Here is an 18,754-nt window from a genome sequence, read left to right as displayed (position 1 = left end):
ATGTGTTTGTGATTAATGTTCTGTAGGTTGGAGTCAAGAGCTCATGATTAGGTTGAAGATGGAGATTTTTGTGCAGTAAAAGATCTTTGTTCTCTGAAAAGATAGAGTACTTCATAACTGAGAGTGCACTCCTGAAGCTTGCTGGTAATTGTTGAGACAAGCATTTTTCTGACAAGAAATGTGGTACAAAACCACAAGCCAACAGCAGATCCGGTTGGAAAGCCTGCTGCTGGTTTAACCAACTGTTTGACACAATCCCAGGCAGACAGATCATGAAACAGTGAAAGAAAATCATCATCATTATTAATAATATTAGTTCTAGTATGATTATTTTATAAAAACAAATTACTAGAGACGCTCACCAATTTTTTCTTTATGAGTGCTTAAGGGAAAAGAGTGGTGTGCAAGTGTGTGTGTGTGAGCATGTGCGTGAGATAGTGTGTGTGAGTGTGTGTGTGTGTGTGTGAGTGAGAGAGAGAGAGAGAGAGAGAGAGAGAGAGAAAGAGAGTGAGAGAGAGAGAGATAGAAAGAGAGAGAGTGTGTGAGAGAATGTGTGTGTGTGTGTAGTTTGTCTAGACATGGATACACTCTGGATTAAAAACATATCCCTCGTTCCCGCCTCTCTTCCCACATGCCAGCTTCAATAATTCATCCTCTTACTGCCAGTGTAATATCTAGTCCTCTCACTCTCCATTTTTTTTTTTTTTTCCCTTTTTAACTACATTATTCCTTACCTCGCCTTCTGAACAAGTGCAACTCAGTATGTACAGATCAGCACAGAAGAGTACTGGCTTTATATTCAGTATACTCAGAATTATCAAGTCATGATATCAATGAAAGAAATACATAGTAAAGGCTGAAATAAACATTTTGTCATTGAAAGACAATTTCGTCCTTTTCAGAAGAAAAGAATATAGTGCACATAGTCGTATGGGCTGCTTTTAAGGTATTTTTATCCTTTATGGAGCTTAAAAGATGGAAAAGATTTATGCAAATGTAGTGAGTGAAAAACGAGGGAATCAATATTGGCAGAATCGGCAACTATTCAAGAAAACACAACAGCACGTTGACAAATTCAGAGCCCGAGTAGCATTTGCGCTCCTCACGAGACCCCTGAGGCTCAAAGCATCCGTCCCTCAAGAGCGCAGCGCTTTTCATGCAGGAGAAGCGTTTGAAGGCGGGTGGGAGTGCAACGCCAGCGATCGGGCCAAGAGGTTATTATGAGCAACAAACAGCGTGGTGGAGGAGGGAGAAAACAGGGATGGAGGGATGTCTGGAGAGGCCTGTGGAAAAAGAGTGATCGATGAAAATGAAAGACGTAAATAATTCAGAAATCCATCTGAAAGGGGAGCAGAAGCGGGGGAAGGGAGGAGAAAAGAGGAGAACCTGGTAAGAGTAACTCATAAAAACAGACGTATTCACCTGCGGGGGTTTGCATGCGCTTTGATGAGAACTCTTAACATTCACTCCACACCCGCACACACTCACACAACTCTCCCGATGAGCAATATTTGACTGTCTTTAGCAGAAAGAGACATGACGTGCCGTTGGGAGAGAGAGATGCGGAACATAGTAAATGAACTGAAACGTGCCTGCCATTTTCCTTCGCTCGCTCTTGTCCATGTCTTTGGTGCGATCTCTTTCGTCCATCCAGCCATTCTCTGCACATCATGCAATATAGATGGTGCGATGTGGTACGCCTCATTACCAACACTCACCGCAACGCTCCTATTCAAGTATTGATAAACCTTGGCTCTGGAAAGCATCCCTGGACATGCTGACATTAACAGAAGGGGCTGTTTTCTGTTGTAGAAGAATAACAAACAGAAGAGGAACGGCTGTATTGGGACGGCGTGAACACAGCGTTTCCTAAAAGCGTAGTACGAGAGGCCGTGAGTCGCTGAGGTTCAGCAGGTTCAGACTCCAGTGTGTGGTGCCGTCATCTGAGCAGCACCTGGTGGCACCCTGAACGGCAGACGTAGGAGCTGAAGAGCAGTTGGCAGGCCTGCGCATTACCTCACTCTTAGTTAACAGCATGGCAGTGGAACAACGCCTGCCAGTGTGCAATGAATATCAAACCTTCATGTGCATGGGCATTTGTATGCAACAGTCCAGTCCTTTTCATTTCAGCAAGTTTTACTTGTATGGCGCTAATAATATATTTAGATTCAAAGCAGGTACTTCCAGTGAGCAAGGCAATGGGACAGAAGAAGAAAAAAATGGAGCATGGGACAGAAACCTTGGGAGGAACCAGTCTACAGTCTTAGAAGAAGGGTTCCTTCATATATAGAACCTTCTAAGGGTTCCCATCATAGGATCATTTTATGGATTTAATTTAAGACATTCCTCCTTATATGGAATCTTTTTGGTATAAAGGGTTCTTTAAAATTGAGTCAAGAACCCTAGTACTAGCTCTATAGTTCTTGTTCTAGTTCGAGTTCTATAGAACCCCACTGAACCTTATTTTCTAAGAGTGTAGTCTGGAACCAGAGGATTTTGTCCAAAACCCAGATATCAGATCAGACTGGAGATGAGATGAAATGAAATGGCCATTTTGTTTCTGTATATCATAAAGATACACTCTTAAAAATAAAGGTTCTTTATTGGCATTGATGGTACCATGAAGAACCGTTAACATCCACAGAACCTTTCCATTGCACAAAATGTTCTTTATAATGGAAAAAGCTTATTTCGATTATTAAAATGTTCTTCACACTGAGAAAAAAAAAAAGGTTCTTCTATGTCAGTGTTTCCCAGCCCCACTCCTGGAGTCACACCAACGCTGCACATTTTCAAACTCTTTCCAATCAATCACACCTGATTCAACTCATCAGTTCATTAGACCTTAAATGAATGGGTCAGATAAGGGAGACATCTAATCTAGTGTTGGTGTGCCTCTAGGATCAGGGTTGTGAAAACCCCTTTTATTTCTAAGAGGTTCCTCCTCCACAGATTTAGTTCCAGCCATCAAAACCACAGTGCCGTACTTCCACCTCTGCGTAGGTCAGCAGGTACAGATGCTCGCACTATGAAAGAAGCGTAACCCTGTAGCCATCCGAGCCGCATTTGACATCCCACTGGAAACCTCATGTGCCCTTGAGAAGCCGGAAACGGCGAGAGGCCACCAGCAGCGGCTTGGGCCATCTGTTTCCCCGGCCGGGCCAGTATCAAAGAGACATTTCCCTGCCTCTCAGGCCGAACACTGCTGAACCGGCGCCGTGCGACCGAAGACACCGAGCTGCACCGTATCAATCAGCATCGGTGTGGAGTGTGTGACCGGTGTACGTGTGTCAGTGACAGCTGGATAGGACTTCTCAAACTGTGATGATTCTCTTGCGTAACCCTCTCGCGCCTCTCTGCCCTGCTGGCCGCGCCATCTGCTGTTGCGAGGCCCTGTTGCTGTCAAACACGCTCGATCGCTCTAACAAACATTAACAGGTCGGCTTCCTGATAACAGCTTCTTTTAATGATGCTCCTAACCTCTTGATAGAAGCTAACCTTTCTTTAAAATTCCCCCCAAAAATGCGGAACTGTAATTCTGATGTTTGCTGATTCCGTAAGGAAGCCTGATATAGATAAAACAGACTGCAGTTTTAAATTGTGCAACCTCTGATCTGGCTAATATCTCAGTTGAAACAGAGCAGGATTCTGCACATGTGACACTAATGAGAACGAGAATAAAACACTTCCTCAGATCCTTTGACCCAAGATAACAGCACTGAGTCTGAGACGGTTTCATTGGCTCTCTCACCACTGTGCGTCTTGTTATCTAATGGCTTGCAATAATATGTAAGCAACAAACTTGTTTTCCATTTCTTCAACTCTTGATGTACTACATGGCCAAAAGTACATGGAAACCCCCTTTGACTGTTCCAGTAAATTCATTCAATGACATTTTAGAGAATTTCGTGCTTCAGAATCTGTTAGTGGAGTCTATTCTTTTTGTTCTTTTCTAGCATATTAATGACCTTGTGCACAAAAAACATCCATAAAGAAACAGCGAGGAAGAACTTAACTGACCTGCACAAAGCATGAACCCCTACTGAAAACCTTTGATATGATCCAGGCCATCATCGAGTTTAACAGCACACACTGTTTCAGAGCAGCTTTGCAGAAATTCATAATGGTAATCTTTTCAATACATTTATGCCTTATAGTCCACACTGAGAATTTTATAGTGCTGGTCGAATGGATAGTCTACATTTAAGATACAATGTCAGAAAAAAATCAGCACCCTTAAATGCACACACTCTGGTGCATTTTAGTACCTTGTACTAAGTAACACGTACCTTTAGGGCACTACTATAAACCTTTATAAGGTACAAAGAGGCCTCAGTGACAGCTGTTGTGCCCCTGAAGGTACAATTTTTGCACATTTTTCCTAAAGGAGTGAACAGGTCGGTGCCTGACCCGACCGATGCTCTTGCTTCTTGAACATTTAATTTCAAAAGCACGACAAAAGCATGAATCCCTCCCTGTTCTCCAGGGAAAGCCTTCCACTATAAGATGAACACGAATGCAGGGATTTGCTCCCATTCATAGACAAGAGCTTCAGTGAGGTTTATTTTCTAAACTGAAAGGTCAAGAGTCAATAAGAAAAATTCTGACTAACATTTATTTGTGAAAGTGCACAGATGCACATTGGGAAATTAAAAACATGAACTGAGGGTGACCTGTGTTCTGTGTGGAATGTATGATAGCACAAAACACATTGATAGTTTTTCATCTATTCAAAAAGCAAGACGATCCGGTATGTGTGCTACTCGCATCAGTGACAGTTTTTAGTCACTGAAGTTTCATCCCTGTGAGATTTTCCATGTGTTTACGCTCCCACAGCGTGACACTGCGGGAAAGGGATTCTGGGACAGTGATAAGCAGAGAGCTCACTGCGTTCGAAATGAACTATGCAAATAAATCTACTCCAAGCCCTCTTTTAGAAAACCACCCAATCCATTTGCACCGCTATGTTGCTTTTCTCTTTTCTCGTGACTGAGAATGACAAAACTAACAACCATTTATGAGAGGGAAAAAATGACAGTTTTCAGGATTATTTGGTTCAGGATCTCTGCCAGCACAAGCTTGAATGCCTGAACTCAGCAAGATGACTGTAATCACTTCCATGTGCTGAAACACTGCAACAGATTACAGTCAAAACATTCAGAGCAATGACGCCTGACAGATGATAGATAGATAGATAGATAGATAGATAGATAGATAGATAGATAGATAGATAGAGTCATGTGAAAAAGAAAGGACACCCTTTAGAATTTATGTATCAGGTCATAATAAAAAATCATCTGGTCTTTAACAGGTCTTAAAATTAGGTAAATACAACCTCAGATGAACAACAACACATGATATATTACACTTTGTCGTTATTTATTTATTTAACAAATATAAAGCCAAGATGGAAAAGTCATGTATGACAAACTAAGTACACCCTATGATTCAGTTGCTTGTAGAGCCACTTTTAGCAGCAATAAGCTGAAGTAATCATTTTCTGTATGACTCTATCAGTCTCACATCATTCTGGAGGAATTTTGGCCCGCTCTTCTTTACAGCGATGCTTCAGTTCATTGAGGTTTGTGGGCATGTGTTTATGCACAGATCTCTGACGGTCCCGCCTAGGGCTGCAACAAACGATTATTTTGATAATCGATTAATCTAACGATTATTGGAACGATTAATTGACTAATCCTCAATTATTACACTGATTAATCAATATGCTTTGTTCGATTATTCAACTAGCAATTAGTTCAAATATTGAGTTATACTTTAACAAATAAATAAAATAAGGATATCTCTTCAGCTTTTAATGAATTTGTTAAAAAAAAATTCTGTTAAAATGACTGGTACTGTGTTTTATTAAGTCTGGGAATTGTAATAACTTTTTAATAAGTAAAAATATACAATATGTAATATTGTGCATATTTTTTTTGAAAATGCTCCTCTCTAGATTTCTTCTTTTTTATAACCATCGAGTTTATGGTCATTGAAAGGCTTTCCTGAGGTAAATGTAACTTTTTGTGACATATTTGTTTTCAAGCTGTTAATGACGTCTTTCTGCAGTAGAAACTCTGATTAAGTGATTATATTAGAGCTGGAATAATTTCAGTAAGTTGTACTGTATCTTTCAACATACTTTTTGATGTTCATTCATGTTTATTTCGTGCTGTAACAGCAGAAAAGAGGAAGAGATAATAGGTTCACGTGCTGCTTGACCTGAGGTGCTACAGCGATCTGTCACTCCACATTAAAGAGCGCCAAAACCACATGCATTGTTTGAATCCCGTAGTAAAATTGACAGAATTTAAAAGTTGAGACTTTGTTTTATATCAAAAGTCACCTGATCGGTCTCATCTGTCGGTGCGTTGTCTGTGTCCTCTTTGCTCTGCTATGTATCTTTCACCGTGTGAGAAAATGGATGTGTGGCGTGAGAACAGAGAACAGTGAGTTCAATGAGAGTTGGTGGCCCTGCATGACAGCATTTTTTGTAGTTATGCTAAACGTTATGTTTGTTATGTTTTATGCTATGTTAAACTCCCACATTTTACAGGTTAGCCTTCATTTGCACTATGCACTTCGAAGCACCGTGTCTTCTTCTATTGGATTCGGCCAGGGAGGGCTGCATTACAGTATTGCGCTACAGCGCCCCACTGGTCAAACCGCGTTATTGCAGGCCCTTAAATAGGTCATACGAGATCAAAAGACTATTCGACAACTAAAAAATATTTGTTGATAATTTTTTATTTTCGACGTTGTTGATAATGTCGACTAATCGTTTCAGCCCTAGTCCACAGCATTTCAGTCTGGATGAGGTCTGGACTTGGACAGCACCAATGCAACACCTTGATTCTTTTCTTTTTCAGCCATTCTGGTGTAGATTCGCTGGTGATCTTGTGATCACAAAATCATCAGCCCTCCACCAGCGTGATGGACAGTTGGGATGAGGTGTTTGTGCTGTGTTTGGTTTTCTGTGCATTATGGCCAAACATCTCCACTTTGGTCTTGTCTGTCCAAAGGACTTTGTTCCAGAAGTCTTATGGCTTGTTCCGATGCAACTTAGAAAAGCTTTCCCTTGGCAACCCTTCCAAACATGCCATACTTGTTCTGTCTTCTTCTAATTGTACTGCCATGAACTTTAACATTTAACATGTTAACTGAGGCCTGTAGAGTCTGAGATAGAGTGTTTTGTGAATTCTCTGAGCATTACATGGTCTGATCTTGGGGTGAATTTGCTGGGACGTCCACTCCTGGGAAGATTGGCAACTGTCTTGAATGTTTTCCACTTGTGAATAATCTTCCTCACTGTAGAATGATGGACTTCAAACTGTTTGGAAATGGGCATATAATCTTTCCCAGACTGATGGCAGCAACATTTGCTTCTCTAAGATCACTGCTGATGTCTTTCCTCCTTGGCATTGTGTTAACACACACCTGAAGGCTCCAGACCAGCAAACTGCCAGAACTTCTGCGTTTATAGAGGTGATCACGCTTGCTGATGATCAGTTAATCAAAGGCAAAGACTCCTAATGACTCTCTTCATCCCTATGGAAGCAGTGAAGGTGCCCTTAGTTTGTCACGCATGACTTCTCCATTTTGGCTTAGTTTTTTGTTAAATAAATAATGACACAGTGTAATATGTCATGTGGTGTTCTTGTTGTATTTACCTAATTTTAAGACCTGCCAAGGACCACATGAATTTTTATTATGTCCTGATACATAAAAGCATATCATTCAATATGGTGTACTTTATTTTTCACATGACTGTAGACAGACAGACAGATAAATGATAGATAGATTGATTTCATCCTACACCTGTTGATTAAACACTGTCTCTCACAGAAAACAGGAAATGTCTAGATGACGTCAGTCTCACTGTTCTCGACCCCGGACAGACCTCCACACACTGTGCCAGAACATTTCCTTCTCCAGAGCTTCAACTATTCCTCATGTACAGATAAAACTCACTAAACACCCAGAACACGTTTAAAATCTGTTCCATAAACACACTCAAAACCCACTGCGGAAACTACTGGGAATTTTATTGTGAAACATGAAGAAACTCAGCCCAGGGTTGTGTCATGCTTTTCTTTATCTTCGTGCCTGTTGAGCAGTCAGCACAAGGGACAACTGGAAACGTTCTCACATACGGTATGTGATCTGGACATGCTATGAAAGTCACCTGCATTACTTGACTGTAATACAATAACAAATTATACTTTAGGGAGAATTCTCAGTTATTTTCATAAAGCACCTGCGTGAACTCAACTTCCACTGACTGGTCAGCTATTTTCACAACTGGAAATGTTTAAAAAAAACTTGTTTCAGCGCAGTGGTTGACCAACAGATGAGTAGGCCGTTCTTCGCTGTTGATCGAATACATGGAGTAACGTGAACAGAAATGGCTTTCAGCTTCGCTCAGTGCACACAGACACCATTTACTCCTTTATTTTGTTCCATGGATCGCCCGAAATGGATGTTAAGACTAGGTGCAAACCAGATCTTTCAAATTACTAATTGGTTAATAACACATGCATCACTGATACAAACTATGTTAGGAATTTTCCAAAGGATCTACCTTGGGAAATATTCAGTTATAATATAAGTGCAGTGGAACATTTTCAGCGCATGCATCTCAAAAACGTGATTCCTGGGAGAGAAAAGATCTGTGTATGAAACAAAAGCACAAAGATGAAAGAGAATAGTAAATAGCTTTCACCTGCCTTGCTCTTGGCGCGGCCCTTCTTAGGTCTGATATTTCAAACTGCAGTTTTTATGAGCTCAACATTAGCACATTATCTATATTCTACTCATTCACAGAGATGCAAACATCAGCCACAGCTCAGTTATACCGACTGCTCTTCTCCAAAGAAGAAACTCTTTCTTTTGGTGTTTTGTAAGTAAGATCCACGAACACCAGGAGTTCTGCCACACTGTTCCCAAAAACCTCCAGCATATGGAAATAATGAGTTCTGTATGATTGATTGTTGTGTCACGATACAGAACGTCTGAAACACAGAGCTGAACTCAAGCGTTGAGTAATTCTTCATTAGGGGAGTTTGGAGGGACCCTCGAGTCGAAACACAAATCTGCCTTATTTATTTTATCTTGCCATTATTGTTTGACATCATTTCATTAATCCAGTTACTTATTTTTAAAGAAAATAGTCTTTATTAAAGACTATGTTATACTTTGACTACAATTTGTATAAATCTAATATGTTTAATCCTGTGTGTAACTAATTAATTACAATACACTTAATATGTAACATGTCTGCATCATATGTCATCTTTACTCATCAGTGACCTGTGTGTAAGTCGACTCATAACAATTAACAACGGTTTAAATGGATAATCTTGCACTAATACCTGAATTAATACTCAACACAAACAAATGATTAGTGAAGGCATGGACTAATCAAGAACCAACTACAACTGAAGTCTTATGGATTCATGTGTGAATAACATACATTTACATGCTATATCATTCATGCATTCAATAACATTTTGGAGTAAACTAAACCAAAAAGGCTCTATAAGAAAGAATTCAAATTATTTTGACATTGAATTGAACATGCATAATTTAATACTCACACACACACACACACACACAGTAAGCAAGCGGCCATCTGTCAGTCAGTCAGCACAGGTAGAGTCTCTCACACACTCATGTTAAATGATCCACACAGAAGCAGCAGCTCTTTGTTGCACTAATATAAATAATGTCAAAATCACACAATTACACTGCAGAATCTCTGACACATTACACCATCGCCATGGTATTTACAACATACCACCAGCCTTGTGAACACTGACCGGCTTGAAACGCGGTAATATCTGTTCAAAGTTAACTTGTGACACAAAACTCCCAGCTGTTCTGCTCTCTTACAGAGAAAATATGCATGAAAACACGGCATTTACTGAGTTCATATTTCAAAGCTTTGCACATAACTGAACCTTCACTAGGTATGTTCATTCATCAGTCTGAATGAATCTGATCTGACTTCAGTTTCTGATATCTCTGTTTATATGAACCCTAAACACTGAAATCAGATTCACAAATTATTGAGCATTATATGTCTAACCAACCCTAGACGATAACATCACCTATTGTGAGTATAACTGTCCTTTCCCTTGTAATCAATCTCATTATAAACAGATTATTTGGCTGTGTGTAAATGTAGCTACATATAACACAATAACAACACGTGACTTGAACTCACTATAAATCACAAACCAGATTTAATTACCATAACATGATCTGAGCTATTCTTGTCAATAAAGCAAACAAAGTAGAAGTGCAAATTACAATAACCACTCGCATTTCCTGCCATTGTTGTTTCACAAAGACTTTGGCCTCTTGGAGCGTCTTTTTGTCACTCGAGGTCAACAGCTCTCAGAGTAATGTTGACGACAGCTGTTTGAAGAGTTTGGATTGGTTTCGAGAGCTGGTTAAGGATGAGGATGATGGAGAGGCAGCAGAAGTTATTAGTGAGAAACGCAACTGTTGTCATTTGGCCACATTTGTCATGTAAACACATTTTCTGATCCCATCTTCTCTTCTTAAAGGATTAGTTCACTTTCAAATTAAAATTACCCCAAGCTTTACTCACCCTCAAGTCTTCCTATGTGTTTATGAATTGTAAAGTGTGGGGTAATTTTAATTTGAAAGGGAACTAATCCTTTAATGTCCTGTCACCTCCTCTCTGTCCTCTCAATAAAAGTGGCAAAAGCAGAAATAAAAGAAGAAAAAAGAAACGCATCTACTGATTTTAAACGGGTTGAAGCTTCAGCTTCACAGTTCTGTCTCTCGCTGTGGTTTAGTTGGCGTTGATCTGGCTGTGAAACGCGCTCAGATGCCTCTCAGCTGTGGTGAACGGCTGAATGTTATCAGCTGGAATGACAGGCTGCCCGAGGCTGCGATCACAGGACGAGGACGAGGAACATGTGAAATTACTGCACCAAATGAGAATCGCTGTTGTGCTTCTCCAGTCCCTCCCATTAAACTACACGTTTCTCTATGGCGACTCAACTCGTACATTCACAAACACTTCGACAACTGGGAGTTTTATAAAAGGCCCGTTCACACCAAGATCGATAACTATAACTGTTAGTACAGTTGTGCTGTGGATTCTTATATTATTTTAGAGTTAGAGCGACTAATAAAATTTTATAGTTATCGTCCTGGTCGAACCTTTAGTCTATTTTGTGTTAGGAAAAATCAATCAGGAAAACATACAGTGTTTTTAATGATTTTGATTGTGCTTTTCTAACTCGCTGGATTCAGTGAGATTTTGTCTTATATTTATATCATATGTTATAATTAAGCAATATTGCACAAGCAGGAGAGCTGTTTTCAGCTAATTGCAAATGTGAAATTGATTTCATACAACAGTTCAATAAACAAGAAGTTAATATTGTGAGATAATTTTAAACACAATATTGTACTATATTATTAATATTATATTAATACACATGCTCTATTTCTCAAATGAAAATAGTTCCAAACAAACCAGAACCACAGCAGAACAACAAACAGCCATGTTTCATCACTCAATGTATCCGCGGTTTTGAATGAATCAGATGAGTCAATGATCCAATTGCCCATTCAAAAAGACACTCACTTCTTTCCTGAATGAATCGGGTGAATGAATCAATCAGTGACTCACCAGCTCATTAATACTTGCACAGAGTAACTCACGGTGAACGACAGAGTTCATGTATTTCTATAGGTTTATAGGGGATTTTTGAAAGCAACTAAAAAGTAGTTAGTAACATGATTCATTTTCCATCAAATACTCAGTAATCTTTTTCGTCTACAATCACAATTGAGTATTTGTGTGAGTAACTTCCCCAACTTCACTCAAGCAAAAACAAATCAATAAAAACCAAAACAATCGCCCTGTGCTCAAGGACCCTCAAGAACATTTGCTCATTAGAGACTACTGGATCATTTAATTTCTAAATGCAAGAGTCTGAAATGGCTGCTTGGAAAAGCCGGGCACAGGCACTTACAGATGGCTTGCAGGTTTCTGTGCACACTGGCATCATTGTGGGCCATTTTGTATTGAGTTTAATGACTACCTGGCACAGCATTAGCATCTCTCTGGCATGTTAGACTGCCATCATCACTATCCAGGGTGAAGCCCATGGCCAGATGCAACGGATTAATTCTGAGCCGTGTTTCACTGTCACATTTGGAGCCAAACAGGCAGCCGTCAGCGCAGGCCCTGCCCATTAGCCAGCTATCACATTATGCAGAAAACCATCACAATGGGCTGCAAAACAATTCATGAATTATTGCTTCGTATTGGAAAGTATCTCGAGCGAATTCATTCGGTTCCACTGAGGAGAGTCATTTTTCTTTATCTAATGCCTCACAAATGTGCAGTCTGAACTTGTTCAATGTCAGAGAATGGGCTTTGTAATCTAAAATGCATTTTATAAAATTAAAACTGCTTTAACCTGGTATTAACATCCTCCTCAGGTGATCCAATCGCAAAATACGGATACACATGGTCCAAAACAATTTAAATGACGCACTTACGAAATCAGAGCCTCGTCCCTCAATTAAATCAGATCATGCTCGTCACATTTGAGACGCATGTTAAAGTTGGCATTAAAGGGAAGTTGCGCTGCTCTTTTCTTCTCTATTGTGCGGTATATCCGAGTGAAACGCTTCCCAAACAAGAACAAATGTAGGGCGGGGCTTGATTTTGTCTGTGGGGAGTTGATTGGATGGTTGTGGTTTGCTATTGGTGGATCTCATGTGAGTGACAGGTTACCCCGCCCTCATCAGAGAAGAGAAGAGATGCTGAAAGAGGGAGGAGAAGATATTCTGATTCAAAATTACCAGAAACATGAATTTAACACAATCATGATGTGCACCGATAAATCATTTAGAATAAACTCTGCAATATTCCATAAAAACAAGAATTCTCTTTTGATTTCATGGTGACTTTAATATTGTTTGTAAACAGGGCCTTGAACTTTACTGTTGACAGGTGGCAAACAAGCAATTCAAGAAGTTTTTTGTCTCAAGGATTTTCAATCTAACAAGTCAGCGCAAGACTTTTTAGTTATTTATTTATGGGGCTGCAAAAATTAATCTATAAAATCGATAATAGTCTATAATGTAAATAAACGGCAACAAATTTCATAATCGATTACTCGAGTCTGTGGAAAATGTCCGCCAGTCGAGTCACTTTAGTGAATAACGCATTTCTATGGACAGAACGCGTCTGAATTAAAGGACGCAGAGTGAGCTGCTGAGGGAAAACTGCGCAAACTCAGTTTTTCAAAACATGACAAAGTTTCATTCAAAGAAACTCATTACTAGCCCTGTCCGGTGCTTTAACCGTTGTGTGTGTGGTTTAAAGCGTTTGAGACATGTTTTACCCAGCATATAACTTACATTTGACGGTTATATCTTTACCTGTAAATGTCAGAAAGTCACTAGAGTGTTTTTCCATCTTCCTTTTTTCCATCGGCATGCGCATGCGCGTCAAACAGACCGAGCGCGAAAAAATGGGAGTCCGATTTAAAATGCTATGATTTAACACAAGTAATTGTTTTATCTGTTTAAAAGAACCCATAATCGATTACAGATTATCCAACTATCAAAATGATAAGTAGGCCTAGATGCAGCCCTAATAAAACACTATCAGTGTGTTTACAATAGTGAAAACAATCCAAATAAGATGGTCTATGGAGAGGTTACACTTAAAGGGATAGTTAACCCCCCCAAAAACGAAAATTCTGTCATCATTTAGGCCTTTCATCTTCAAACCACACATTAGGATATGAACAGATTTAATATGCTCTTATTCACATATAGAGCTCATTGAATATGGTAAATAGAAGCTCAAACTGCTTGGAAAAAAATGATGAAACAATATTATCTTCATTTGCAATCTTCATTTGCTTTCCAAACATGAAAAAAGACATACAGGTTTGGAACAGCATTTTTTAGATGAACTATCCCATCCAAAACACATGGCACCCTTGATACATTAAAAAAAACTTTATTTCTGCATGATTATAAACTAAGGAAAGTGTCTTGAATATGTGCCTGAAGTTATTGACTCCATCATTTGGATGTAAAGACAGTAATAAGTGCCTGATTAGAATGCAGTCAGTGCTTCATTAGACGTGTGGATGAACGGTGAAAAAGGAACGGAAATCACACTTTATCAGTTCACAAAAAGCATGTATCCTGCTGAAATGTAAATCTGATTTCCCATGGGACATTAGAGCATGTCAAACTGTGAGGTTATGGAGAGGCTCCACATCAGTGCTCTATTGTAAAGCTCATCAAAAAAAATGAGGTGCACATTAAAATCTCAGCATGCAAAGTGGACAGAGTGAACAATGGCAAGTTTTTCAGTATATTCAGAAGAGAGCTCAGTGATGATGACTTTAGTCCGACCGCTCAGAAACACAGCAGCAGCTCCGCTCCTTCTCATCTGTATGTGAGAAGAGCTGAAGTTTAACATGATTTTAATCTCATATAGATATAATACACATTGCCTTCTCTCACCTGCCAAGGATCTACCAAACCTCAGTTCACAACTGTGTTTTCAATAATAAGGCAATATTCTTGTTTACCTCTATTAACTGGCTTGTAGAGCAACATGTTTCACTGTGAACAAGCACTTCTGCTTTATTTGAGAAACAAACTCTGACTTTGATTTTGTCTCAAAACTCACGCGGATCACATGATTCAAGATGCAACTGGCCACAAGCCATGTGACCTCAGTCCTAATGAAATACAGCCTTCAGGGATAGGCTGTTTATATCAGAACTGAAGAGAAAACAACCAGCCACTCGTAGAGGGCAGATTCATGTCTTACGCCCTCAAACAGCTCTGTGTGATATCTTCTCATGTTTGGTGAATAAACTCTATAAAGATATTATCAATGTCTTTCACACTAATGCATGTTATTACAGTGTGTAATTGCATTTCTGTCTCTGTCTCAGTCTATCTTCTCAGCATGATTATTTCTGTATTTGTTTCCAGAATGTTGACACTCTATAAATTTGCAGCACTTTGGCTTTTTCTCTTTGTCTTTCAGCCCTTCCATCCCCATTAATCCCCCAGAATCCTCACGACCCCCGAACACACAAAGACGCCCGCGCACGGCTCGTGTGTGTGTTTGAGTGTGAACACGTCCCTGCAGATCTCACAGGTCTGGATAAGAAAGATAAAGCTGAGAACACAAGACCTCACGCTTCTGTTCTCACACAAAGAACAGAGGCTGGTCTTCAGAAGCATCAAAACAGGAGCAGAAACCAGAGTTGAGAGCGGATCAGGGCAGAAAGCAAGGCTCTCGAACGCTCTAAACAACTGCTTCAAGCACTGTGACAGTCTGCAGCAAAGACAGAAACACAGCTTTGTATTTACATTAGCAGAGTGTAATTGTTTTCTTTATAGGAATTCATTTGAGTTGCATGTAATTTGTTGAGTCTGATTTTCTCTCATATTCACATAAACTGTGTCTGTGCTGCACCTGTTGTGCTCTTGTGAGTTGTTTGTGTGAATCTTGCGGTTCTGGCCTCAGGATAAGCCACCCACACACGAGCGCCGGGATCACACAGACGGCACTGAAGAACCGAGAAAAGTGGAATAGAGCAGTTCGACTTCACGTCAATACTTGCACTCAGTTACATAAACACACACACAAGCATCTCACTCACATATACAGAGCTGGATCTATTTTCAAATGCAGCAACTGTGATTTTGCATCCATACCTATAATGAAATGCATTTTAAGCACTTTTTTCAGACACCTCTCCAGTGCAAAAAAGTGCAATTATTACCTTCACAAGCGATTATAAAAAAATGCTGTAGGATTTACTTTGAAACAATTTTCACGCAGCAACTGATAGTGAATTTCACAAGTAACAACAAAGTAACACATTAAGTTTAAGCTGAAATTTCAAAGTAGAAAGATTGAAATAGTTTTTTTTTTTTTTTTTTTTTTGTAAAGCATACTCCAGAAATAGTCCAGTGAACCCCTAAATTCCCTTTTGATTCAGTGATGTTATTTTTCGACTTCACATGAAGCACATATATTTCCCCTTTTATTCATGAAGTGCAAAGTATGACTGGCTATGGAGCGTAATGCATCATGATGGTTATTTGCCTCCTGTACTCACCCTGGTACTCCTGTCCCGGGACGTAGGCTGCGGGGCTCCCGTGGATCTGGAAGGTGAGCAGCACCTCTCCTCCTCCGTCGGCCCCCGCGGGCCCCTCCAGCTCACCGTGGTGAGTGCACAGGAAGAAGAAGGGATTGAAGCGCGGGTAGAAGCCGGCCGGAGCGCCTCCCAAATCCACGGCGCCGGCCGACACCAGCGCCAGCAGCAGGACGGCCTGAACCCTGAGCATCTCTGCTCCAGGTGCTCGAGGAGAGAGTGTGTGAGCGGGCAGGTGTGTGTGTGCGGTTCTCACAGGTGTGTGTGTGTCTGTCCTCCCTTCACACACGGGGAGTTCAGAGGCTGGTGTTCAGCCCCGCTCCGACACTTAAATAGCTCTCAACACTCCCTCCCTCCGCCTCACTCTCCTCCCACCTCCCCTCCCTCTCTCTCTCCCTCTCCCTCTCTCATACTCTATCAAAAAGCCTCTCGTCTGCTTCCTCCCTGCCTCGTTTCTGTCAATCATTCTAATATGTCTGTGTGTTAGTGATTTGTCTCTCTCTTTAGTGCTGTGTTTTGTCCAAGACAGCCTGCCTTTGTCTTTTTCTTCTCATCTCCCTCCATCCCCCAAAGCGGATTCCCTGCTTTTCCACCCAAAGATCACACCTCCTCCCTCCTCGCCTCCTCCTCGTCTCTCCCCCATCGTCTCTGATAGGACCCTCTCAAGCTCAGACGCCTCTTTGTGCTCAATTCACTCATTTTGTTTCTTTTTGTTTTGCGCTCTCTCAGCTCTCTTTCTCAATGTTTCCCTTAAAATCCGACCTTCTCATCTTGTCTGTGTCTCTCAAACACACACACACACTCAAACATACACACACACTCTCAAACACACACACACACACTCTCTCTCTCACACACACACACACTTCACACTTTCTCCATCTGTCTACTCTTGTCTACAACTAAATGATCCATCCATCTGAGACGTTGAAGATGAAAACGCTTGAATATGGATCAAAGATTTCATTGTGGAAAAGACAAATGCCATTACTTGTAACATTCATTATTTATTCATGCACTTGTCATGCAAAGTTCACAATAAGCAACTAAAATGACAAGGGAATTAAACTGAGAAACTCCCACTCTGCTGACCGAACACACCCAGACATCTGCTCAAGCTGAATACTCTATATTTCACCAAATAATTGTCAAGTAATAAAGATCAAAGTTTGCACAAAATTCTCCAGATTCATCCCATTCAGACAGTCGAGAGCTGCTGTTTATCAAACCTTTGATCTGTGACAAACAGAAACAAAAACCACAGGAAGACTTTTAAAGAATTCATTCATCTCTATTGTTTCCCAACAGACAAACACTAATGGAAAATATGGGTAGCCAGCCTGAAGTGTGCAACCACAGTGTTTAAGAAACGTTTTTTCTTTGTTATGCAAACTTTAAGGAAATATTCTATTTTGTCATTCTTCAAACATTATGGTATTACTAATAACCTTACTAATAACCTTACTAATAAAACTAACCTTACTAATGTTCTCTGAACGTTCTGAAACAAGTAGTAACATTTAAAAAATGTTGACTGCAGATATAGGGAGTGCTGATGATAGGATGTCAGTATTCAGGTGATTGTGAACGACAGGGTGAAGCTGGGTGACTCGGTGCTGATTGAGTGGCTGGTGATGTGGCAGATCCTGTGACAGTACCCCCCCTCCACCCCCCTCCACGGGTGGCTCCTGATGGCCGCAGGGTGCGACGACCTCTACAGGGACAACCTCGACCTCTGGGAGCAGGACGGTTGGGATGTTTGTTGTGGAACTGGGCTAGCAGAAAAGGATCCAGGATATCTTCACAGGCAACCCAGGAACGTTCCTCAGAGCCGTATCCTTCCCAGTCGATGAGATATTCCAGTCAGGCGCCCCGTCATTGGGAGTCAAGGATGGCATGAACTCGCTCTCTTCAAACCAATGGTTGACAGCTGGAACCTCTGAAGGTTCGCCAGACCAGGGGAACAGAGGTGGCTGGTAGCCAAGCATGCACTGAAAAGGTGTTAAACCCATGGTGGGTTGCCGTAGGGAGTTTTTGGCATACTCAGCCCAGGGGAGGAAACGGACCATGAAAGTCCTGGTGCTGGTGGCAGTAGGACCATAAGTATCTCCCAGTCTCCTGGATCTTGTGCTCAGTCTGGTCATTAGTTTGCGGATGGTATCCGGATGACAAGCTCACGGAAACTCTTGCCAAACTCGGGAAATGAATTGGGGACCTCTATCTGATACAATGTCATGGATCGTTGAGGTATAGGCAGTGGGACCAACTTTCTCTCCGGGAGCCTTTGCGGTGTGTTCGTTATGGTGCAGACTGAGCAATCCCTCACATATCGGGAGACATCCTGGGTCATGGATGGACCAGGATAGGGGGTGTGAGGAAGGCTTCTTTAAGGTGATGGAAGGCTTGTGTGGCTGGCTGGTTCCAGGACAGAGACTTGGGCTGATCTTTGAGTAGAGAAGTGAATGGTGAACTAATGAGGCTGAAATTATTGATGAAGCGTTGGTAGAAATTAACAAATCCGAGGAAGCGTTGTAACTCCTTAACTGAAGATGGTAAGG

The 18,754-nt window shown here is 40.8% G+C and overlaps 1 protein-coding gene across 1 annotated transcript in view; it reads right to left on the bottom strand.

Annotated features, from left to right (window-relative positions):
• Positions 1 to 16,516, bottom strand: part of LOC127500005 (reelin-like) — an 89,532-nt gene extending 73,016 nt beyond the window's left edge. The window contains 1 exon segment of the mRNA XM_051870785.1: positions 16,161 to 16,516. Coding sequence (XP_051726745.1) covers positions 16,161 to 16,389 — 229 coding nt within the window. The 5' untranslated portion in view covers positions 16,390 to 16,516.
• Between the last annotated feature and the right edge of the window lie 2,238 nt (positions 16,517 to 18,754).

This window comes from Ctenopharyngodon idella, chromosome 18, assembly GCF_019924925.1.
Source record: "Ctenopharyngodon idella isolate HZGC_01 chromosome 18, HZGC01, whole genome shotgun sequence".
NCBI lineage: Eukaryota > Metazoa > Chordata > Actinopteri > Cypriniformes > Xenocyprididae > Ctenopharyngodon > Ctenopharyngodon idella.
The sequence above is the reverse complement of the archived record's forward strand: the minus strand, read 5'-3'. Positions and strand labels throughout refer to the sequence as shown.